This window comes from Oncorhynchus keta, unplaced genomic scaffold (genome assembly GCF_023373465.1).
Source record: "Oncorhynchus keta strain PuntledgeMale-10-30-2019 unplaced genomic scaffold, Oket_V2 Un_scaffold_1315_pilon_pilon, whole genome shotgun sequence".
NCBI lineage: Eukaryota > Metazoa > Chordata > Actinopteri > Salmoniformes > Salmonidae > Oncorhynchus > Oncorhynchus keta.
Window position 1 is genome coordinate 798,371 of NW_026290769.1, and position 25,040 is coordinate 823,410.

The 25,040-nt window shown below is 43.1% G+C and overlaps 1 protein-coding gene across 1 annotated transcript; it reads right to left on the bottom strand.

Moving 5' to 3' along the window:
- Positions 1 to 984: 984 nt before the first annotated feature.
- On the bottom strand, positions 985 to 24,839 carry LOC118380676 (protein ENTREP3-like). The gene is made up of 14 exons (XM_052513571.1): positions 22,973 to 24,839; positions 19,865 to 19,921; positions 19,446 to 19,553; positions 19,141 to 19,257; positions 17,843 to 17,950; positions 17,519 to 17,679; positions 9,664 to 9,763; positions 9,275 to 9,347; positions 8,275 to 8,578; positions 7,839 to 8,179; positions 4,329 to 4,397; positions 4,055 to 4,236; positions 3,769 to 3,915; positions 985 to 3,674 (listed from the first exon to the last, which is right to left on the bottom strand). Exons 1-14 carry the CDS (start codon positions 23,201 to 23,203, stop codon positions 3,423 to 3,425), a joined length of 2,250 nt encoding a protein of 749 aa, XP_052369531.1. The 5' UTR covers positions 23,204 to 24,839; the 3' UTR covers positions 985 to 3,422.
- Positions 24,840 to 25,040: the final 201 nt, after the last annotated feature.

A 25,040-nucleotide genomic window follows, 5' to 3' on the forward strand; every position in this document is an offset into this window, starting at 1 on the left:
AAGCATGAGTTAGAGGTTTAACAAGCATGAGTTAGAGGGTTAACCCAAGCATGAGTTAGAGGTTTAACCCAAGCATGAGTTAGAGGTTTAACCCAAGCATGAGTTAGAGGTTTAACCCAAGCATGAGTTAGAGGTTTAACCCAAGCATGAGTTAGAGGTTTAACCCAAGCATGAGTTAGAGGTTTAACCCAAGCATGAGTTAGAGGTTTAACCCAAGCATGAGTTAGAGGTTTAACCCAAGCATGAGTTAGAGGTTTAACCCAAGCATGAGTTAGAGGTTTAACCCAAGCATGAGTTAGAGGTTTAACCCAAGCATGAGTTAGAGGTTTAACCCAAGCATGAGTTAGAGGTTTAACCCAAGCATGAGTTAGAGGTTTAACCCAAGCATGAGTTAGAGGTTTAACCCAAGCATGAGTTAGAGGTTTAACCCAAGCATGAGTTAGAGGTTTAACCCAAGCATGAGTTAGAGGTTTAACCCAAGCATGAGTTAGAGGTTTAACCCAAGCATGAGTTAGAGGTTTAACCCAAGCATGAGTTAGAGGTTTAACCCAAGCATGAGTTAGAGGTTTCTTGGCTAATAGTCTAATACATCAAACAATATATAATATGCAACATTAAATCTGTGGTTCCATAAGAATAGAATAAATAGCACATTTCTATAAAATGTTTAACCTAGCTACACATTTTGAACGTATTACACACATGAACACTTTCATGTTGTGGATCATTTATTCAATATGTTGAAATACATGACTTGCATTAAAAGTTCTTGCATTAGAACATTTATGTATCATATTGAAGAGAATAATATGTTTATTCAGTTAGGCTCTATCACTTCAAGCCATACAATTATACAATGTGCAAAATAGGAGGTAGAAATTATAGCAACATTTTTAATACAGCTCAGTGCTTCTGTGTGTTAGAGTGTGTGCGTGGTTGTGTGTCTGTGTCTGTGTGTGTGTGGTGTGTGTGTGTGTGTGTGTGTGTGTGTGTGTGTGTGTGTGTGTGTGTGTGTGTGTGTGTGTGTGTGTGTGTGTGTGTGTGTGTGTGTGTGTGTGTGTGTGTGTGTGTGTGTGTGTGTGTGTGTGTGTGTGCGTGCGTGTGTGCGTGTGTGTGTGCATATGTGTATCTGTGTGTTGTGTTTCAATCACTTACATACATAATTGTTTGTATATTCAAAACTTAAGTCTTCACAATATCGCCATTGAGTGTATAACTCTTGTCTGGCTGGGTTGAGGTTAGCCAGCTTTCTATTCCAATCCAGACAGTATGTCCTCTAAGAATACTGCACGCTTTATGTCGACCAACCTCCAGTATCAGACTATAATATCCAGATTCTCATAGTTCCCACTAAGTCTTGCTGGAACTACCATCCTGAATATCTGATCCCCAACATCTATACAAACGTATCTGTACATTTATTGCAAGAATCTCTTTAGTGCTTTGGGAATCATACTGAGGTGTAATTGATCAGACAAAACCGTTCAGCCAGAGCCAGACACATCACAGAGTTCATGGATGATAGTTTGTTAGAACCCAGTATATCTACGGCTCTGGGTTCAACAGCACAACATTGATCCATCCCCTTCACTATACATTAACACATGTCCAAAGGCTCAGAGCAACTAGGTTTTGGATGCAAGAGAGAGAGAGAAAGGGAGAAAAGTAAGAAGCATTGCCAAAACATGCAGCTAAAGTCATTCTTAGGAGGAGGTTGGTTATTTTATAGGATTTGATACACAGGGAGTGAAGTTGTAGTATTTGAACAAGGCTCCTGTTTCATTTGGAGTACATTATGGGGGGTTGTACCATAACATACGAATCGCTATGTCCAAGGACATAGAGACAGGAAATGCTGAGTTTGGGAGTATGATGTCTTAGATCGGTGTAATAAGAGTCAGTTTTGAGTTTGGGGTAGATGGTGTGTGAGTTTTGAGTTTGGGGTAGATGGTGTGTGAGTTTTGAGTTTGGGGTAGATGGTGTGTCAGTTTTGAGTTTGTGGTAGATGGTGTGTGAGTTTGGAGTTTGGGGTAGATGGTGTGTGAGTTTTGAGTTTGGGGTAGATGGTGTGTCAGTTTTGAGTTTGGGGTAGATGGTGTGTGAGTTTTGAGTTTGGGGTAGATGGTGTGTGAGTTTTGAGTTTGGGGTAGATGGTGTGTCAGTTTTGAGTTTGTGGTAGATGGTGTGTGAGTTTTGAGTTTGGGGTAGATGGTGTGTGAGTTTTGAGTTTGGGGTAGATGGTGTGTGAGTTTTGAGTTTGGGGTAGATGGTGTGTCAGTTTTGAGTTTGGGGTAGATGGTGTGTGAGTTTTGAGTTTGGGGTAGATGGTGTGTGAGTTTGGAGTTTGGGGTAGATGGTGTGTTAGTTTTGAGTTTGGGGTAGATGGTGTGTTAGTTTTGAGTTTGGGGTAGATGGTGTGTGAGTTTTGAGTTTGGGGCACCTTTCTTCTGAAGGCAGTTTGGAGATGGACTAGGTAAGGGGCGTTAAGGATTACATGTTGATTTTACCTCAAAAAAATTAACCCCCAAAAAAATACTAATAAAGATGTAAGTTTGTAAACATACGGCGACACTAGCAGGCCATTAAACTTTCACTGTCAGTGGGCAAAACGAGTGTACATTTTTCTGTACATTTTACAGTGTCATCAGGAGAAAAGGAAGGGTAACCATTTCACGAGTGGAAGACAAAAAGGTGAGTTCCGTAAACACATAAAGTGAGTTTCGCTCCGGATGAAGAGCTGGACAAATGAACGTACATTTGAGTTTTGAAAAAGAGTGAGCAGTTTAATGAGTGTATGCGGTTCGTGTAAGAGTGATGTTCACAGCTCCAGAAAGGTGTTTACCTTAGACACAGATCTAGGATCAGCTTATGCTCCACTGATCCTAACCTTAACCATTAGGAGGAGAAACACTAAACTGACCATAGCTCAGAGTCTAGGGGAAACTTCATTATCCTACTCCTGCTCTCCATCCTCTCTAGTCTTGAAGTTAAAGAGAGATCCCATAGAGTTGTGTTCAGTATGGCTAGGTGAAGGTTGAAGGTAGGAGGTTAGTTGAGAGGTCAAAGTTCAGCAAAGGAAGGCCAGGCGCAGGTGCAGAGGAGGGCTCCAAGGGGAAGGAGGAAGGGAAAGCGGTAGTATGCATGTTGAAAGTATTGGAACAAGGCTGTAGCAAAGGTCCAGTCGTTCCCTCCTCATAGTGCTGACTCTCTCCACCGGCCATCATGATATGTCAGTAGGCTGTTCCTTAATCCTTCCTCTCCCCTGTCTAACTCATCCTACCATCCTCCACCTCTCCTCCTCCCTTTGTATCTCTTCTTCATTAGACCATACCATGCCTCCACTCTCCTCTGTGTGGGTACACTTTCTGCCTCCTCTCATTTTCCTCCCCATCCCCTCCCATCTTTCCTCCCTCCTCCCCCTCTTACAGGGCTGACTCTGTGTACAGTGCCCCTGATGACCCGTGAGGGGGGTTGGCCGTCAGTAATCGCCATAGCGACGCAGAGGAGGAGGAGCTTAAGTCGCCGCAGCTGCGCAAGTGGATCCCCTCCATCACAGGGGGTTGGTTGCTATGACGGCGGTTGTGGCGGCTGTCGCTATGGGAGTGGTGGTGACCACGGTGATGAGGGTGTGGCGGGTGGGATCCCTGGCTGGCCCCCCAGGAGTTACGTAACACCTTGAGACAGACAGACACTAGTGTGAGTGTGTGTGTCTGTATGTGAGTGTGTGTGTATTTACTGTATGTGTGTATATGTGTCAGTGTGTGTTACCTGCTCTAAAGGGAGATGGCCTGTCCCGTTGCCCTCCACCCCGCCTCTCCTTTTCTGACCCTGTCCCGTGTTCCCAGAATTCTCTGCGGAGGACGCCAGGTTCCGTTTGGAGCGCTGCAGGAAGCGAGCCACCAACCCCCTCGTCACCTGACAGGAAGAAAAGGAGAGAGGATGAGAAATGAGGACCTGGCATAAACTTTCTACATACAATATGTTCATTTCTTGATATAAGTATATTTGCAGAGTTTATGGCTGCTGTTATTAGTCTTTTTCAGCCATTACACACCTTGAGGTCCCCAAGAGAGCGGTTGCATTCTTTGGGCAGGTGCAAGGGAGAGTTGGTGGGGCCTTTGGAGAGGGGCAAGTTGCGCCCCATGGTGGCTGCCTTCACACTGCCCTTCCTGGGGAGGAGGGCTGAGGGGGGCACCAGAGAGGAGCGGGGTAGCAGGCATGCCTCGGAGGACGGACCTGGGGAAGACAGACAGAAACTATAATCTGTAGTGTCTAACCCAAAGGTGGTCAATTCTGCCTTCTCTAACCGCTAACCTTTAGATTCTCACCTGTGTCTGTAGAGGTCTGAGAGCCCTCCCTCACTCCTTTACTGCCCACTGAGCCACCACTGAAGTCAACTAGAGCAGAGAGGGAGGGAGAGAGTAGAGAGCGAGGGAGAGAGTAGAGAGGGAGGGAGAGAGCAGAGAGGGAGGGAGAGAGCAGAGAGGGAGGGTGAGAAGAGAAGGAGGGAGAGAGCAGAGGGAGGGAGAGAGCAGAGAGGGAGCGAGAGAGCAGAGAGGGAGGGAGAGAGCAGAGAGGGAGGGAGAGAGTAGAGAGGGAGGGAGAGAGCAGAGAGGGAGGGAGAGAGTAGAGAGGGAGGGAGAGAGCAGAGAGGGAGGGAGAGAGCAGAGAGGGAGGAGAGAGAAGAGAAGGAGCTGGGAGAAGGGTGAGAGGGTGGGAGAGATGAGAGAGGGAGGGGAGAGATGAGAGAGGGAGGGAGAGAAAGTGAGGGAGGGAGGAGAGAGGGAGGGAGGAGAGAGGGAGGGGTCAGATGAAAGAGGGAGGGGAGAGGGGAGAAAGGGAGGGAGGGAGAGAGAGGGAGGGAAAATAGGAGTGAGGAAGAGGAGAGAGGGAGGGGTCAGAGGAAAGAGAGGGGGAGGGAGGAGAGATAGGAGAAAGGAAGGGAGAGAAGAGAGAGGGAGAGAGAGGGACAGAGAAAGGGAGGTATGATATAGATATGAAATGCAAACTATCACCATGTCTTTCTTGCATAGTGTATTCATAGCGTGTTCATAGTGTGTTCATAGTGTGAGTTGTAAATCACTAACACTGGATGTCTGTACATGTGTGTTGTGTGTGTGTACTAGAGGTCGACTGATTATGATTTTTCAACGCCGATACCGATTGTAATTTTTTGTTGTTGTAATAATGACAATTACAACAATACTGAATGAACACTTATTTTAACTTAATATAATATATCAATAAAATTAATTTAGCCTGAAATAAATAATGAAACGTTCAATTTGGGTTAAATAATGCAAAAACAAAGAGTTGGAGAAGAAAGTAAAAGTGCAATATGTGCCATGTAAAAAAGCTATTGTTTCAGTTCCTTGCTCAGAACATGAGAACATATGAAAGCTGGTGGTTCCTTTTCACATGAGTCTTCAATATTCCCAGGTAAGAAGTTTTAGGTTGTAGTCATTCTAGGAATTCTAGGACTATTTCTCTCTATACGGTTTGTATTTCATATACCTTTGACTATTGGATGTTCTTATAGGCACTTTAGTATTGCCAGTGTAACAGTATAGCTTCTGTCCCTCTCCTCGCTCCTACCTGGGCTCGAACCAGGAACACAACGACAACAGCCACCCTTGAAGCAGCGTTACCCATGCAGAGCAAGGGGAATAACTACTCCAAGTCTCAGATCGAGTGACGTTTGAAATGCTATTAGCGCGCACCCCGCTAACTAGCTAGCCATTTCACATCGGTTACACCAGCCTAATCTCGGGAGTTGATAGGCTTGAAGTCTTAAACAGCAGAGCTGCTGGCAAAACGCACGAAAGTGCTGTTTGAATGAATGCTTACGAGCCTGCTGGTGCCTACCATCGCTCAATCAGACTGCTCTATCAAATCATAGACTTGATTATAACATAATAACACACAGAAATGCAAGCCGTAAGTCATTAATATGGCCGAATCCGGAAACTATCATCTCGAAAACAAGACGTTTATTCTTTCAGTGAAATACGGAACAGTTCCGTATTTTATCTAACGGGTGGCATCCATAAGTCTAAATATTTCTGTTACATTGCACAACCTTCAATGTTATGTCATAATTACCTAAAACTCTGGCAAATTAGTTCGCCACGAGCCAGGCTGCCCAAACTGTTGCATATACCCTGACTCTGTGTGCAATGAGCGCAAGAGAAATGACACAATTTCACCTGGTTAATATTGCCTGCTGACCTGGATTTCTTTTAGCTAAATATGCAGGTTTAAAAATATATCCTCCTGTGTATTGATTTTAAGAAAGGCATTGGTGTTTATGGTTAGGTACACGTTGGAGCAACGACAGTCCTTTTTCGCGAATGCGCACTGCATCGATTATATGCAACGTAGGACACGCTAGATGAACTAGTAATATCATCAACCATGTGTTGTTATAACTAGTGATTATGATTGATTAAGTTTAATGCTAGCTAGCAACTTACCTTGGCTTCCTACTGCATTTGCGGAACAGGTGGGCTCCTCGTGAAGCAGGTGGTTAGAGTGTTGGACTAGTTAAACCTAAGGTTGCAAGACTGAATCCCTGAGCTGACAAGGTAAAGGTCTGTCGTTCTGCCCCTGAACAAGGCAGTTAACCCACTGTTCCTAGGCCGTCATTGAAAATAAGAATGTGTTCTTAACCTGTTAGTCCACTAGGGGCATTATTTCATTTTTGGATAAAAAGACGTGCCCATTTTAAGCGCAATATTTTGTCACGAAAAGATGCTCGACTATGCTTGGAATTGATAGTTTTGGAAAGAAGACACTCTTACGTTTCCAGAACTGCAAAGATTTTCACTGTGAGTGCCTTATAACAAAAGCTTCAGGCAAAACCAAGATGTTTGAGCGACCAGGAAATGAACAGGATTTTTGAAGGTACGTTTTCCATGATCGCCTTATATGGCTGTGAATGCGACAGGAATGAACAGACACTTTCTAGCGTTTCCCCAAGGTGTCTGCAGCATTGTGACGTATTTGTAGGCATATCATTGGAAGATTGACCATAAGAGACTACAATTGCCAAGTGTCCCGCACGGTGTCTGCGTGGAAATTGGTGCGCAAAAGTCAGCTACCAGTATTTTTCCATCCGAATCAGAGAACAAAGAAGGCTTCTAGGACTGCCATTTCAATGAAGAGATATATGACAAAACACCTTGAGGATTGATTCAAACAACGTTTTCCATGTTTCAGTCGATATTATGGAGTTAATTCAGAAAAAAGTTTGACGTGTAGGTGACTGAATTTTCGGTTAGTTTCGGTAGCCAAATACATAGTAACAAAACGGAACGATGTGTCCTACACAAGAATCTTTCAGGAAAAACTGGACATCTGCTATGTAACTGAGAGTCTCCTCATTGAAACATCTGAAGTTCTTCAAAGGTAAATTATTTTATTTGATCCCTTTGCTGGTTTTTGTGAATATGTTGCGTGCTAAATGCTAACGCTAAATGCTAAGCTAGCTATCACCACTCTTACACAAATTATTGATTTTCTCTGGTTCTAAAGCATATTTTGAAAATCTGAGACGACAGGATTGTTAAGAAAAGGATAAGCTTGAGAGCAGGCATATTTATTTCATTTCATTTGCAATTTTTAGAAATCGCTAACGTTGTGTTATGGTAATGAGCTTGAGGCTGTAGTAACGCGACCGCATGCGGGATGGGGCGGACTATGAGGTTACCTGACTTGCCTAGTTAAATAAAGATTAAATAAAGGTGTAAAAAAATATATCTGATTTTTATGAAAACTTGAAATCGGCTCTAATTAATCGGCCATTCCGATTAATCGGTCGACCTCTAGTGTGTACCCACCTGTATCAGCAGAAGAGCTGAGGCCAGGCTCGCTGTGTGACCTCACTAGGGGCAGAAGCCCGTCACTATCCCCCCTCTCGCTCCTTCCACCCTGACGACGCAAGTACAACGGCTGTAGGGGGAGGGGTACGCCATTGCCGTGACCATCCTGCTGATTGACAGCTGAGGATGAGGAAGTGGGAGGAGCTGCAGAGGCAGAGGCAGAACCGTGTCGTAAAGGGGTGTAAGGCCCGACTCGTTTCTCTAGGATAGAGGAGCGCTGGTGAGAGGTGGCGCCCTCTAGCAGCTCCAACTGGGAACAACTACTGGCCAACATAGCCTGTCGCCTCAACACTGGAGACCTGCAAAGAGGGGGGAGGGGGAGGGTTGTTCTCTTTTGAGAAGGAGCTGTAAGAAAGTGGCTGTGAACTGTGTGTGTGATTGTCCTTGTATTTACCTGTATGTAGCTGTAGCAGTGCTAGATGAGGAGCAGGAGTTGGACCTCTCTCCTCTGTAGCATCGCCTGGCCCTGGGGCCCACCAGGGGACTCTCTACCAGGGGACTCTCCGGGGCTTGGGGAGGGGGGCCACGGAAGCTCACATACTCCCCTCCTTCTCCCCCGTCTCCCCCCTCCACTCCCCCGGTGCTCGCTCTCTCCCCCCTAGCCCCCACCCCCACGAGGCCGGAGTCCTCTGAAGGTGAGGAGTCGTCTGGGATGTCAATGATCTCCGACATCAACAGAGAACCACTGTCCATGGAGACTGGAGGGAGGGAGACGGTTCATTTACTTGTTTATATTATGCTAAATTTATGAATTGGCAGTGTTGCCTGTTTACAGTTGAAGTTGGAAGTTTACATACACTTAGGTTGGAGTCATTAAAACTAGTTTTTCAACCTCTCCACAAATTTCTGGTTAACAAACTATAGTTTTGGCAAGTCAGTTAGGACATCTACTTTGTGCATGACACAAGTAACTTTTCCAACAATTGTTTACAGACAGATTATTTCACTTATAATTCACTGTATCACAATTCCAGTGTGTCAGAAGTTTACATACACTAAGTTGACTGTGCCTTTAAAAATCAAAAATTCCAGAAAATTATATCATTGTTATGGCTTTAGAAGCTACTGATAGGCTATTGGAGGTGTACCTGTGGATGTATTTCAAGGCCTACCTTCAAATTCAGTGCTTCTTTGCTTGACATCATGGGAAAATCAAAAGTAATCAGCCAAAACCTCCATTTGTATTTATTTTTTACTAGGATTAAATGTCAAGAACTGTGAAAAACTGAGTTTAAATGTATTTGGCTAAGGTGTATGTAAACTTCGGACTTCAACTGTAGGTAAAGAACCAGAGTAAATGGGCCCTTCATAGAAACTCTCCTTTCAATACCAGACTGGTAAAAACATGAATAACAGAGCTGAAGTGAACAGAATGTAGCATGTGTGCCTCTGACCCTCTCCGCTGAAGGCAGTGGATGTGGCCCTCTCTCCAGACAGCTCATTCCCATGGCTGTCAAACACCGTGGCCTAAAGACAACCACACAGCACATGTGTTTAATAGACACACACACCCGCATGCACACACAAACAAACACACATAGACAATTGTCCTGTATTCCTGCTTAGCACGTTCTCTCTCTTTCTCTCTCTGTCTCTTTCTCTCACTCTCTCTCTCTCTTTCACACACACACACACACACACACACACACACACACACACACACACACACACACACACACACACACACACACACACACACACACACACACACACACACACACACACACACACACACACACACACACACACACACCAGCAAACATGTCCAGATTCCCCCACTGACCTGGCTAGCTGCTCTCTGTCCCATCACTAATTCGTAAGGAGGGGGACAGTCAGTGGGGTACAGAGGAACTGGACTCTCCATCGACCCGTTATAGGTGATACTGAGGACATAGACACACAGACAAACAATGAAGATTGATTATATTGGCTATTTACAAATGCTAGAGTGTGTGTTTAATAATAATACACTGCTCAAAAAAATAAAGGGAACACTTAAACAACACAATGTAACTCCAAGTCAATCACACTTCTGTGAAATCAAACTGTCCACTTAGGAAGCAACCTTGATTGGCAATAAATTTCACATGCTGTTGTGCAAATGGAATAGACAACAGGTGAGAATTATAGGCAATTAGCAAGACACCCCCAATAAAGGAGTGGTTCTGCAGGTGGTGACCACAGACCACTTCTCAGTTCCTATGCTTCCTGGCTGATGTTTTGGTCACTTTTGAATGCTGGCGGTGCATTCACTCTGGTGGTAGCATGAGACGGAGTCTACCACCCACACAAGTGGCTCAGGTAGTGCAGCTCATCCAGGATGGCACATCAATGCAACCTGTGGCAAGAAGGTTTGCTGTGTCTGTCAGCGTAGTGTCCAGAGCATGGAGGCACTACCAGGAGACAGGCCAGTACATCAGGAGACGTGGAGGAGGCCGTAGGAGGGCAACAACCCAGCAGCAGGACCGCTACCTCCGCCTTTGTGCAAGGAGGAGCAGGAAGAGCACTGCCAGAGCCCTGCAAAATGACCTCCAGCAGGCCACAAATGTGCATGTGTCTGCTCAAAGGGTCAGAAACAGACTCCATGGTATGAGGGCCCGACGTCCACAGGTGGGGGTTGTGCTTACAGCCCAACACCGTGCAGGACGTTTGGCATTTGCCAGAGAACACCAAGATTGGCAAATTCGCCACTAGCGCCCTGTGCTCTTCACAGATGAAAGCAGGTTCACACTGAGCACATGTGACAGACGTGACAGAATCTGGAGACGCCGGGGAGAACGTTCTGCTGCCTGCAACATCCTCCAGCATGACCGGTTTGGCGGTGGGTCAGTCATGGTGTGGGGGGGCATTTCTTTGGGGGGCCGCACAGACCTCCATGTGCTAGCCAGAGGTAGCCTGACTGCCATTAGGTACCGAGATGAGATCCTCAGACCCCTTGTGAGACCATATGCTGGTGCGGTTGGCCCTGGGTTCCTCCTAATGCAAGACAATGCTAGACCTCATGTGGCTGGAGTGTGTCAGCAGTTCCACCAAGAGGAAGGCATTGATGCTATGGACTGGCCTACCCGTTCCCCAGACCTGAATCCAATTGAGCACATCTGGGACATCATGTCTCGCTCCATCCACCAATGCCACGTTGCACCACAGACTGTCCAGGAGTTGGCGGATGCTTTAGTCCAGGTCTGGTAGGAGATCCCTCAGAAGACCATCCGCCACCTCATCAGGAACATGCCCAGGCGTTGTAGGGAGGTCATACAGGCACGTGGAGGCCACACACACTACTGAGCCTCATTTTGACTTGTTTTAAGGACATTACATCAAAGTTGGATCAGCCTGTAGTGTGGTTTTCCACTTCAATTTTGAGTGTGACTCCAAATCCAGACCTCCATGGGTTGATAAATTTGATTTCAATTGATAATTTTTGTGTGATTTTGTTGGCAGCACATTCAACTATGTAAAGAAAAAAGTATTTAATAAGAATATTTCATTCATTCAGATCTAGGATGTGTTATTTTAGTGTTCCCTTTATTTTTTTGAGCACTGTATATATATTTGTCCTGTTGCACAGAAGTGTTTACAGTTTTTTCCCCAATTGCTAACATGTATTGGTCAAAACTGAAGTCACATTGTCAAAACTCTTCACACAGTCAGTGACACAGAAATGTATTTGGACCAAACTGTGAATCATTTTTCATTGCTTTCATGTTGATACTGTAAGGTACCGTGAGGGTTCTAGTTCTCCCTCTCTCCAGTACTGTACAGTATGAGTGTTATACTATACATGTTGATGAGAACTAGAATCCTCACAGTACTGTACAGAATGAGTGATGATACTATGCATGTTGATGAGTTGAGGAGAACTAGAACCCTCACAGTACTGTACAGTATGAGTGATTATATTATACATGTTGATGAGAACTAGAACTCTCACGGTACTGTACAGTATGAGTGATTATACTAGACATGTTGATGAGAACGAGAACCCTCACAGTACTGTACAGTATGAGTGATTATACTATACATGTTGATGAGAACTAGAACCATCACAGTACTGTACAGTATGAGTGATTATACTATACATGTTGATGAGAACTAGAACCCTCACAGTACTGTACAGTATGAGTGATTATACTATACATGTTGATGATAACTATAACCCTCACAGTACTGTACAGTATGAGTGATTATACTATACATGTTGATGAGAACTAGAACCCTCACAGTACTCTACAGTGTGAGTGTTATACTAGACATGTTGATGAGAACTTGAACCCTCACAGTACTGTACAGTATGAGTGTTATACTAGACATCTTGATGAGAACTGGAACCCTCACAGTACTCTACAGTGTGAGTGTTATACTAGACATGTTGATGAGAACTTGAACCCTCACAGTACTGTACAGTATGAGTGTTATACTAGACATCTTGATGAGAACTGGAACCCTCACAGTACTCTACAGTGTGAGTGTTATACTATACATTTTGATGAGAAGTAGAACCCTCACAGTACTGTACAGTGTGAGTGATTATACTAGACATCTTGATGAGAACTAGAACCCTCACAGTACTGTACAGTGTGAGTGATTATACTAGACATCTTGATGAGAACTTGAACCCTCACAGTACTGTACAGTGTGAGTGATTATACTAGACATCTTGATGAGAACTAGAACCCTCACAGTACTGTACAGTGTGAGTGTTATACTATACATGTAGATGATAACTATAAACCTCACAGTACTGTACAGTATGAGTGATTATACTATACATGTAGATGATAACTATAAACCTCACAGTACTGTACAGAATGAGTGATTATACTATACATGTTGATGAGTTGAGGAGAACTAGAACCCTCACAGTACTGTACAGTATGAGCGTTATACTATACATGTTGATGAGAACTAGAACCCTCACAGTACTGTACAGAATGAGTGATTATACTATACATGTTAATGAGAACTACAACCCTCACAGTACTGTACAGTATGAGTGTTATACTATACATGTTGATGATAACTATAACCCTCACAGTACTGTACAGTATGAATGATTATACTATACATGTTGATGATAACTATAACCCTCACAGTACTGTACAGAATGAGTGATTATACTATACATGTTGATGATAACTATAACCCTCACAGTACTGTACAGAATGAGTGATTATACTATACATGTTAATGAGAACTACAACCCTCACAGTACTGTACAGTATGAGTGTTATACTATACATGTTGATGATAACTATAACCCTCACAGTACTGTACAGTATGAATGATTATACTAGACATGTTGATGAGAACTACAACCCTCACAGTACTGTACAGTATGAGTGTTATACTATACATGTTGATGATAACTATAACCCTCACAGTACTGTACAGAATGAGTGATTATACTATACATGTTGATGATAACTATAACCCTCACAGTACTGTACAGAATGAGTGATTATACTATACATGTTGATGATAGCTATAACCCTCACAGTACTGTACAGTATGAGTGTTATACTATACATGTTGATGATAACTATAACCCTCACAGTACTGTACAGTATGAATGATTATACTAGACATGTTGATGAGAACTACAACCCTCACAGTACTGTAAAGTATGAGTGTTATACTATACATGTTGATGATAACTATAACCCTCACAGTACTGTACAGAATGAGTGATTATACTATACATGTTGATGATAACTATAACCCTCACAGTACTGTACAGTATGAGTGTTATACTATACATGTTGATGAGAACTATAACCCTCACAGTACTGTACAGTATGAGTGATTATACTAGACATGGTGATGATAACTATAACCCTCACAGTACTGTACAGTATGAGTGATTATACTAGACATGGTGATGATAACTATAACCCTCACAGTACTGTACAGAATGAGTGATTATACTATACATGTTGATGATAACTATAACCCTCACAGTACTGTACAGAATGAGTGATTATACTATACATGTTGATGATAGCTATAACCCTCACAGTACTGTACAGTATGAGTGTTATACTATACATGTTGATGATAACTATAACCCTCACAGTACTGTACAGTATGAATGATTATACTAGACATGTTGATGAGAACTACAACCCTCACAGTACTGTACAGTATGAGTGTTATACTATACATGTTGATGATAACTATAACCCTCACAGTACTGTACAGAATGAGTGATTATACTATACATGTTGATGATAACTATAACCCTCACAGTACTGTACAGTATGAGTGTTATACTATACATGTTGATGAGAACTATAACCCTCACAGTACTGTACAGTATGAGTGATTATACTAGACATGGTGATGATAACTATAACCCTCACAGTACTGTACAGTATGAGTGATTATACTATACATGTTGATGATAACTATAACCCTCACAGTACTGTACAGTATGAGTGATTATACTATACATCTTGATGAGAACTGGAACCCTCACAGTACTCTACAGTGTGAGTGTTATACTATACATTTTGATGAGAAGTAGAACCCTCACAGTACTGTACAGTGTGAGTGATTATACTAGACATCTTGATGAGAACTAGAACCCTCACAGTACTGTACAGTGTGAGTGATTATACTAGACATCTTGATGAGAACTTGAACCCTCACAGTACTGTACAGTGTGAGTGATTATACTAGACATCTTGATGAGAACTAGAACCCTCACAGTACTGTACAGTGTGAGTGTTATACTATACATGTAGATGATAACTATAAACCTCACAGTACTGTACAGTATGAGTGATTATACTATACATGTAGATGATAACTATAAACCTCACAGTACTGTACAGAATGAGTGATTATACTATACATGTTGATGAGTTGAGGAGAACTAGAACCCTCACAGTACTGTACAGTATGAGCGTTATACTATACATGTTGATGAGAACTAGAACCCTCACAGTACTGTACAGAATGAGTGATTATACTATACATGTTAATGAGAACTACAACCCTCACAGTACTGTACAGTATGAGTGTTATACTATACATGTTGATGATAACTATAACCCTCACAGTACTGTACAGTATGAATGATTATACTATACATGTTGATGATAACTATAACCCTCACAGTACTGTACAGAATGAGTGATTATACTATACATGTTGATGATAACTATAACCCTCACAGTACTGTACAGAATGAGTGATTATACTATACATGTTAATGAGAACTACAACCCTCACAGTACTGTACAGTATGAGTGTTATACTATACATGTTGATGATAACTATAACCCTCACAGTACTGTACAGTATGAATGATTATACTAGACATGTTGATGAGAACTACAACCCTCACAGTACTGTACAGTATGAGTGTTATACTATACATGTTGATGATAACTATAACCCTCACAGTACTGTACAGAATGAGTGATTATACTATACATGTTGATGATAACTATAACCCTCACAGTACTGTACAGAATGAGTGATTATACTATACATGTTGATGATAGCTATAACCCTCACAGTACTGTACAGTATGAGTGTTATACTATACATGTTGATGATAACTATAACCCTCACAGTACTGTACAGTATGAATGATTATACTAGACATGTTGATGAGAACTACAACCCTCACAGTACTGTAAAGTATGAGTGTTATACTATACATGTTGATGATAACTATAACCCTCACAGTACTGTACAGAATGAGTGATTATACTATACATGTTGATGATAACTATAACCCTCACAGTACTGTACAGTATGAGTGTTATACTATACATGTTGATGAGAACTATAACCCTCACAGTACTGTACAGTATGAGTGATTATACTAGACATGGTGATGATAACTATAACCCTCACAGTACTGTACAGTATGAGTGATTATACTAGACATGGTGATGATAACTATAACCCTCACAGTACTGTACAGAATGAGTGATTATACTATACATGTTGATGATAACTATAACCCTCACAGTACTGTACAGAATGAGTGATTATACTATACATGTTGATGATAGCTATAACCCTCACAGTACTGTACAGTATGAGTGTTATACTATACATGTTGATGATAACTATAACCCTCACAGTACTGTACAGTATGAATGATTATACTAGACATGTTGATGAGAACTACAACCCTCACAGTACTGTACAGTATGAGTGTTATACTATACATGTTGATGATAACTATAACCCTCACAGTACTGTACAGAATGAGTGATTATACTATACATGTTGATGATAACTATAACCCTCACAGTACTGTACAGTATGAGTGTTATACTATACATGTTGATGAGAACTATAACCCTCACAGTACTGTACAGTATGAGTGATTATACTAGACATGGTGATGATAACTATAACCCTCACAGTACTGTACAGTATGAGTGATTATACTATACATGGTGATGATAACTAGAACCATCACAGTACTGTACGGTATGAGTGATTATACTAGACATGGTGATGAGAACTAGAACCATCACAGTACTGTACAGTATGAGTGATTATACTAGACATGGTGATGATAACTAGAACCATCACAGTACTGTACAGTATGAGTGATTATACTAGACATGGTGATGATAACTAGAACCATCACAGTACTGTACAGTATGAGTGATTATACTAGACATGGTGATGATAACTATAACCCTCACAGTACTGTACAGTATGAGTGATTATACTATACATGGTGATGATAACTAGAACCATCACAGTACTGTACGGTATGAGTGATTATACTAGACATGGTGATGAGAACTAGAACCATCACAGTACTGTACAGTATGAGTGATTATACTAGACATGGTGATGATAACTAGAACCATCACAGTACTGTACAGTATGAGTGATTATACTAGACATGGTGATGATAACTAGAACCATCACAGTACTGTACAGTATGAGTGTTATACTATACATGTTGATGATGGTTTTTGTCATTATTATTGCAGCCCTTGAATTTCTGGAATTTGTTATTTCAACAGTAAATTACTATATGCAAAGATATAGAAAAAAATTAAGGTTATTGAAGCAAATTGCTGGATTTCTGATTCATTCTTGTTCCATATACTTTAGTACAGTCAATAAAGTGAAAAGGTGTTATTCTTATTCTATAATGAAATACTGATTTACGTGAAAATTCATTCAAACTTCAAAGAAAAGTTCCTCATTTATGTAATGCTCCCTGTTAGTGTTATTTAGGTCAGTGTGTTATGAGTGACAATGTACTGTATGCTTTCTGACTGAGAATTGTTGCCAGTGTTCTGGTCCAACAAGCTTATTTTGAGACATGTATGAAGTGTTTTGGTGGTTTGACTCAGTTTTGGAGGTGAGATTTAAGTGTTTGGCCAAGATGCATGTTGGTAATGCAGACTGTGTGAAGAGTTTTGAAAAAATGGATTCAGTATTGACCAATGCTTTTTAGCAATTGAAGAAAAACTGTAACAAATGTGTTTCTTGCATATCCCAACCTGAGACACCCGCAGGGAGTGGGGTCACAGCTAGGGTCACCGTTGTCCAGCGGTCCTGGAGCAATATTTATCACCCTGTCAGGTCCGGTATTCGAACCAGCAACCCCAATGCTCTAACCTGCAGGCTACCTGTGTGTGTGTTATTACCTCTGTGCGTCTGTCTCAGAGCTGCAGGTGTATTCAGGGGGGTAGTAGGGGGGCGGAGGGATGGGCGGGACAAACTCCTCAAAGTCCATGATGTTGGTCAGGAAGGCGTCCTGAGGAGTGGTGCATTCTGGGTTGACGGAGCGAGAGCGGTGCGGGGCGAGCTAGAGAGAAACAAACAGAGATAGAGGAGGGGAGAAATCGTGTGTGTGTGTGTGTGTGTGTGTGTGTGTGTGTGTGTGTGTGTGTGTGTGTGTGTGTGTGTGTGTGTGTGTGTGTGTGTGTGTGTGTGTGTGTGTGTGTGTGTGTGTGTGTGTGTGGACTCACCAGGTGCACTAGGTCCAGGGAGAAGATGTGTATACTACAGGTGACAGTAGAGAGAGTACAGATGATGGTAGAGAGAATACTCAGACCACAAGCACTGAACAACAGGTCCTGGAACAGAGAAGAGGACACTCAGACCACAAGCACTGAACAACAGGTCCTGGAACAGAGGAGTGGAGATCAGCACATAACACACAGGTCCTGGAACAGAGGAGGGGAGATCAGCACGTAACACATACTCTTAGAGAATATAGACGCCACACACTGTCATTAAACACACACACTGAGCTGTCATTAAACACACACACTGAGCTGTCATTAAACACACACACTGAGCTGTCATTAAACACACACACTGAGCTGTCATTAAACACACACACTGAGCTGTCATGAAACACACACACTGAGCTGTCATAAAACACACACACTGAGCTGTCATGAAACACACACACTGAGCTGTCATTAAACACACACACTGAGCTGTCATTAAACACACACACACACACACTAAGCTGTCATTAAACACACACACACTGAGCTGTCATTAAACACACACACACTGAGCTGTCATTAAACACACACACACTGAGCTGTCATTAAACACAACACACACACACACACACACACACACACACACACACACACACACACACACACACACACACACACACACACACACACACACACACACACACACACACTGAGCTGTCATTAAACACACACACTGAGCTGTCATAAAACACACACACACACACACACTGAGCTGTCATTAAACACACACACTGAGCTGTCATTAAACACACACACTGAGCTGTCATTAAACACACACACTGAGCTGTCATTAAACACACACACTGAGCTGTCATTAAACACACACACTGAGCTGTCATTAAACACACACACTGAGCTGTCATTAAACACACACACTGAGCTGTCATTAAACACACACACTGAGCTGTCATTAAACACACACACTGAGCTGTCATTAAACACACACACTGAGCTGTCATGAAACACACACACTGAGCTGACATTAAACAAACACACACGGAGCTGTCATAAAAGACACACACTGAGCTGACATTAAACAAACACACACGGAGCTGTCATTAAACACACACACACTGAGCTGTCATTAAACACACACACACTGAGCTGACATTAAACAAACACACACGGAGCTGTCATAAAAGACACAAACTGAGCTGATATTAAACAAACACACACGGAGCTGTCATTAAACACACACACACTGAGCTGTCATTAAACACACACACACTGAGATGTCATTAAACACACACCTTGAGCTGATGTCTGACAGAGTGGCAGTCTGCGTTTAGGTAGAGTACCAGGGTCTCCTCCTCGTTTATAGAGCAGGAGTGTGTTGGGGCGCAACACACACACAACCCATTCTCCACCTGCAAAACACACAGAGAATTAACACACACACATCACCACCCCACCACCCCCCCACCCCCACACACACACCTACTCTCCACAGGGCTGTGTGCACCTCTCTGATTCAGATGGGTTGGGTTATATGTGGAAGACACATTTTGGTTGAATGCATTCAGTGGTGCAACCCATTTCCCCTTTCCCTACATACCTGGCAGGTGAGGAGCGACTTGACCATCTGTGCGTTCTGACAGGACAGCATGGATCCAGCCAGACTAAGGATGACACACACAGCAGACAGCAGCATGAAGAGGGACACCTGGAGAGGGAGACATGGGGAGGACACGCAGGGGGTCAGAGAACTACACATGGGATGAGTAACCTTGCCTGTAACCTAAATACTTGTTCTAGCTGCCTATAGGCTGTAGCTCGGTGGGCTCGCAGATGACCTGTGTTTCAATCAGGTAGCAGATTGGTCAGTTACATACACACGCACAAACATACACATGCACAAACACACACACACACACACACGCACAAACATACACACACACAAACACACACACACACACACGCACAAACACACACACACACCATTGACATATAAATAGGCACTTGTGTACTACTCACCACCAGAGTGAGTGGTCTTCTCCATGAGATAAGTCCAACTAACCCTGATGCCACAACCTAAGAACAACACACAAATTACAGTAAGGAAAATACATTCATCAATTATAATATCTGAACACAATCAACCACAGCCAGGAAATATGGAATCATTTCAATATTCTGAAGAGGTTTCTTCTCCATGAATCCTTTCCTCCATCTGCACTCCATCTCCACCTGACAGATATATTCTCCATATTACTTTCACCTATAAAACAGCCTTCTGTCTTTTCAGGGGTGAGTTTCACATTCAGATGTAGGATCTTCATTTGAGACAGTTTGGTGCAGTTTGGACAATAATCCTGCCGCAAAAGGAAATGTGAATTATTATGTTAATTATAATTTGCGGATATTTTTGTAGGGGTTGATACAGTTTCAGTTAGGGGCAAATCAAGCCAGAAATTTCAAAGTGGAAAAAACTCAAATACACTACAGGTTTGCATTTCATGCTTAGCATGAAGTTTAGTTTAGTTTAGTTTATTAATTCGACCATTTAAAAAAAACAAGAACACATAAAACTTAAAATCCATACATGCACATGAATAAAAGCATAGAGAATAACACACAATAAAGTCTGGGACTTATTTCCATTATGGTCCAAGATGACAAGATGGAACACAGTTAAACACTGTATGGCAGTGAAATAATAAAACTCAAACAAAGAAGAACATCTCTCATCATTCCAGTTACATCATAGTTATTCATATGGGCACAGAAGACATGAAACATATTTTTACTTTATGTTTAAAGCTGCCCAGAGAGGACGTTGTTTTTATAGGCAGGGGCAACTCATTCCATTCGGAGGCACAAGAAAGTACCTTTCCCAGCATTACTCCTGAACCTGTATAAGCACACATCAGCAACACCTGGTCAGGTGCTCTCCAACATAGTTTTACTTTTGTGAGACACCAGAAGTCATCCGCATAAAGAAAAAGACAGCAAGAACAAGCATATTTCATATCATTAATATACAATAAAAACAGCAGAGGCCCAAGCACGCTCCCCTGCGGAACGCCACAACTCATTGGTTATGCCTGAGACAGTGAACCATTAACCTCTATTACTTGCTCCCTTCCTGATAAATAGGAATTTACCCAGCCTAGAGGGATACTGCTTAACCCCAGTGCCTCCAGTTTGGAGACTGTATCAAAGGCCTTAGGTCAAGCAGTACCATTCCACACAGATTTCCCTCATCAATCTTTTTTCCTGATGAAGTCAGTCAAGTAAAGTAGACATGAATCAGTGGAGTATGTTTTTCTAAAACCTGACTGAAAATCATACATTAGACCCTGTTTGTTAACATATTCAAACATTTGTTCATGTACAATTCTCTCCCGGATCTTTGATGTTACACTGAGGATAGATACAGGCCCAGGGTCAGACTTGATCCCCTTCTTATACAGAGGATAAATACAGGCCTATAATTCCCAGGGTCAGACTTTATCCCCTTCTTATACAGAGGTATAACTTTTGCTTGTTTCATGTCCCTGGGAAAGGTGCCTTGTTCAAGAGAGATTAACAATATGCGTAATACAAGGGCCAATTTGCTCAGCAGAATCTATTAGAAACCTTGCAGGAATATTATCCAGGCCTGTGGCTTTGGAGCATTTAATCTCTGCCAGCGTACTGACTATTTTGGCTGTTTCTACCTTTGCAAAATAAAAAGAGTTTGGCTGAACCCCTAACTCTACATAATACGTATTGAGTTGGTTGCTTCCATACAAACCATAACTGGTGGGCAGCTTGCTAACCAGCTTGCTGGCAACAGAAGTAAACAATGAGTTGAATTCATTGGCAACCTCTGCTTTTTCATATACCATCTCCCCTTTGATGTTCAGTCCAATACTGTTGAGTTTGTTTTTGGTAGTACTACTACAGGCTAGTTCCTTAAATGATTTCCAAAGCTTTTTAGGGTCATTTTTGTTTTCAAATATTTTCTCAGCAAAGTAACCCCTCTTAGCTTCATCCATCCTGCTCTGTGCTTCATTTCTGTGACGTTTATATAGGACAAAATCATGCTGCTCTTGAGAGTTCTTACATTTCTTAAAGGCCTTATTCCTTGCTTGTGAAATAGTGATCAAATGAAGGTCACACATCTGTCTCAGGATGGTAAGTTGGTGGTTGAAGATATCCCTCTAGTGGTGTGGGGGATGTGCTTTGGCAAAGTGGGTGGGGTTATATCCTTCCTGTTTGGCCCTGTCCGGGGGTGTCCTCGGATGGGGCCACAGTGTCTCCTGACCCCTCCTGTCTCAGCCTCCAGTATTTATGCTGCAGTAGTTTATGTGTCGGGGGGCTAGGGTCAGTTTGTTATATCTGGAGTACTTCTCCTGTCCTATTCGGTGTCCTGTGTGAATCTAAGTGTGCGTTCTCTAATTCTCTCCTTCTCTCTTTCTTTCTCTCGGAGGACCTGAGCCCTAGGACCATGTCCCAGGACTACCTGACATGAGGACTCCTTGCTGTCCCCAGTCCACCTGGCCATGCTCCTGCTCCAGTTTCAACTGACCTGAGCCCTAGGACCGTGCCCCAGGACTACCTGACATGAAGGCTCCTTGCTGTCCCCAGTCCACCTGACTGTGCTGCTGCTCCAGTTTCAACTGTTCTGCCTTATTATTATTCGACCATGCTGGTCATTTATGAACATTTGAACATCTTGGTCATGTTCTGTTATAATCTCTACCCGGCACAGCCAGAAGAGGACTGGCCACCCCACATAGCCCGGTTCCTCTCTAGGTTTCTTCCTAGGTTTTGGCCTTTCTAGGGAGTTTTTCCTAGCCACTGTGCTTTTACACCTGCATTGTTTGCTGTTTGGGGTTTTAGGCTGGGTTTCTGTACAGCACTTTGAGATATCAGCTGATGTACGAAGGGCTATATAAATAAATGTGATTTGATTTGATCTGTAAACCGTAAATCTATTTTTTTGAATTACGATCATGTTCCTCCATTGCATAATGGACTTATGATCATCCTGCTAAACATGATATTTAGGTTTCCAGAATAGTCCCTCCTTGTCAGTGCAGATGAAGGAAAGGTAGTGATTCAGCCCATTTAGAGATGCTCTCACAGGATACTCACAAAGAAGCCGGCCCAGAAGGGGCAGGACTGTCGGACGCGGGCTGAGGATGTGAAGGCCATGCTGGTGAAGGAGAAGGCCAGGACCATGGCCCCCAGGCCCAGGTGGCACAGCCCCAGGTACAGCAGCAGTTTGGCCCCACCCTGACGGCCAGACATGCCCCGGCAGCTATCTGACCAGCCCCTAGACCCAGAGGCAGACACTACACTGCTGGAGTCTGACGGGGATGGCATGGCGGGTGTGTGTATGTGTGGACAGTGGTGAGCCTGTGCGTGTGTGGAGAGTGGTGAGTCTGTGTATGTGTGGAGAGTGGTGAGTCTGTGTATGTGTGGAGAGTGGTGAGTCTGTGTGTGTGTGGAGAGTGGTGAGTCTGTGTATGTGTGGAGAGTGGTGAGTCTGTGTATGTGTGCGTAGGCCTATATGCGGTGTGTGTGTGTGTGAGTGTGTAAGAGAGATGAAGAGTTGGTTGCTTTGAAAAAAATCACCCCCTTTTCACTTTGGCCCTGCGTTGTCAATTGGCAGATGACAAAGCCCGTTGTGCAATAATCCCCAAGGTTCGATCCTGACGCGCCACAGTGCGGTTTCCAAAAACTCTCAACTCAGAAGACTGGGCTATTTAGCATATGAAAACAGCAATAGCTGCTTAGCAGAGTGTATATGTCCTATTACATCTGCACCCCAGACAAACTTCAACATGTTCACGTGAGGAGAAAAATAAGAAAAAATACCTAGGGCTAATCTTTGAGAACCTGAATGCATTTACGACACACAGCTCCGTTCTTTTCTCTCCATATCTCTACCTCCCAAGGCCCATAGCATTGCGGTGGGCGGAGCCCCGAGGCCGCAGTCCTGTAGCAGGACCCGTTATTAAGCACCAGATATCCCGTTGTTTCTACGGTAATGAGAAACGACGTGTATTGCGTAGGGCGGTGAGTGGGTCTGGATCTTGTCAAGGTGACGAGGAACACGCATCGAAACAAGGCCCGAGTTGTCCTGTCCTCACGAAGGTCCCGACTACCGGACCTATCCGAAGGATGAGAGAGGTAGCTCTTGATCAGATCTTAATCGGTCCGGTCGGCAAACCGTTCAGGTTAAGAAATTACTTAAATCCGTCGAAAGTAAACGTAAATAAATTATAGAAAGTCCATCCTCCTTGAGCCGTCGGCACGTTTGTGCTGTTTTCATTTGCTATGCCTCCTCTTTCCATCTTTTGACTCCGTGGGAGTTTTGCGGTGGACCACACAAACTCAACCCCCTCTGTCCTCTTCTCTCTTCCCTGCAGCAGTCACGCAGTCCCGTTCTGCTTGTCTATATCCCGGACATCTACCTCACTGCACCGAATTATACGTCACACACACACACACCTCAAGCGATCGGTTCCAGTTTCACACACATCCGTTTTCCAAGTCAAAGAGCCTTGCTGATGATCATTCTTCTTTTTCCCGTTCACCATCACCCCATCCCTCCATTCTCTCTCCTTCACCATAGAGGCAAAAGAAAGGAATGCCTAGTGTTTGTAAACCGACACGTCGTCATGTGACGAAAAGGCACGCCAGACGCGCGCGGAGGATGCTGCAAAGCCTGCGTGTCCTGGTGCTGATGCTGCGCGGGAGGGGCACCCACCTTCAAGGATTACTGCAGCCAGCCAATCAGATAGGATTTCACTGCACTGTGAGGCCTCCAGGAAGTTTGTAGTCCCAGGACTATAGGCAGTTGTAGTTCACTATTATACACGTCTCACACTATAGGACTGTCTGCATGTTACATTATGTTTCACTTTGGTTCCATCCTCATCTCTTATATAGGCCTATACATACCAGGGGGGAGAATGGGGAGGGGCTCAACAAGAACATTTATGTAAGCCATTAAAGGACACATTATGCCCAGCTGGTATTGTCATTGTGTAAAAATGCAGCAATGCTCTTTAGGGGGGGCTGTTAGATGTAATCATGAAACTGTGAATGTTTGGAGAGTGGGAGACAATGCACTGATTCCTGTAAGCTGAGATACACTATTTTAGTGGAAGAGACAAGAGTGATGCACCAACATGCAATTCTCTCTGAGAAAATT

Bases quoted from the DNA above. Each gene is read 5' to 3' on its own strand.
- LOC118380676 (XM_052513571.1), bottom strand. From the start codon at position 23,203: ATGCCATCCCCGTCAGACTCCAGCAGTGTAGTGTCTGCCTCTGGGTCT. The intron at 9,348-9,663 runs GTCAGTGGGGGA...GGTTGTCTTTAG, and splicing joins GACAGAGAGCAGCTAGCCAG to GCCACGGTGTTTGACAGCCA. The intron at 3,675-3,768 runs GTAACACACACT...GTCTGTCTCAAG, and splicing joins GCCATCTCCCTTTAGAGCAG to GTGTTACGTAACTCCTGGGG.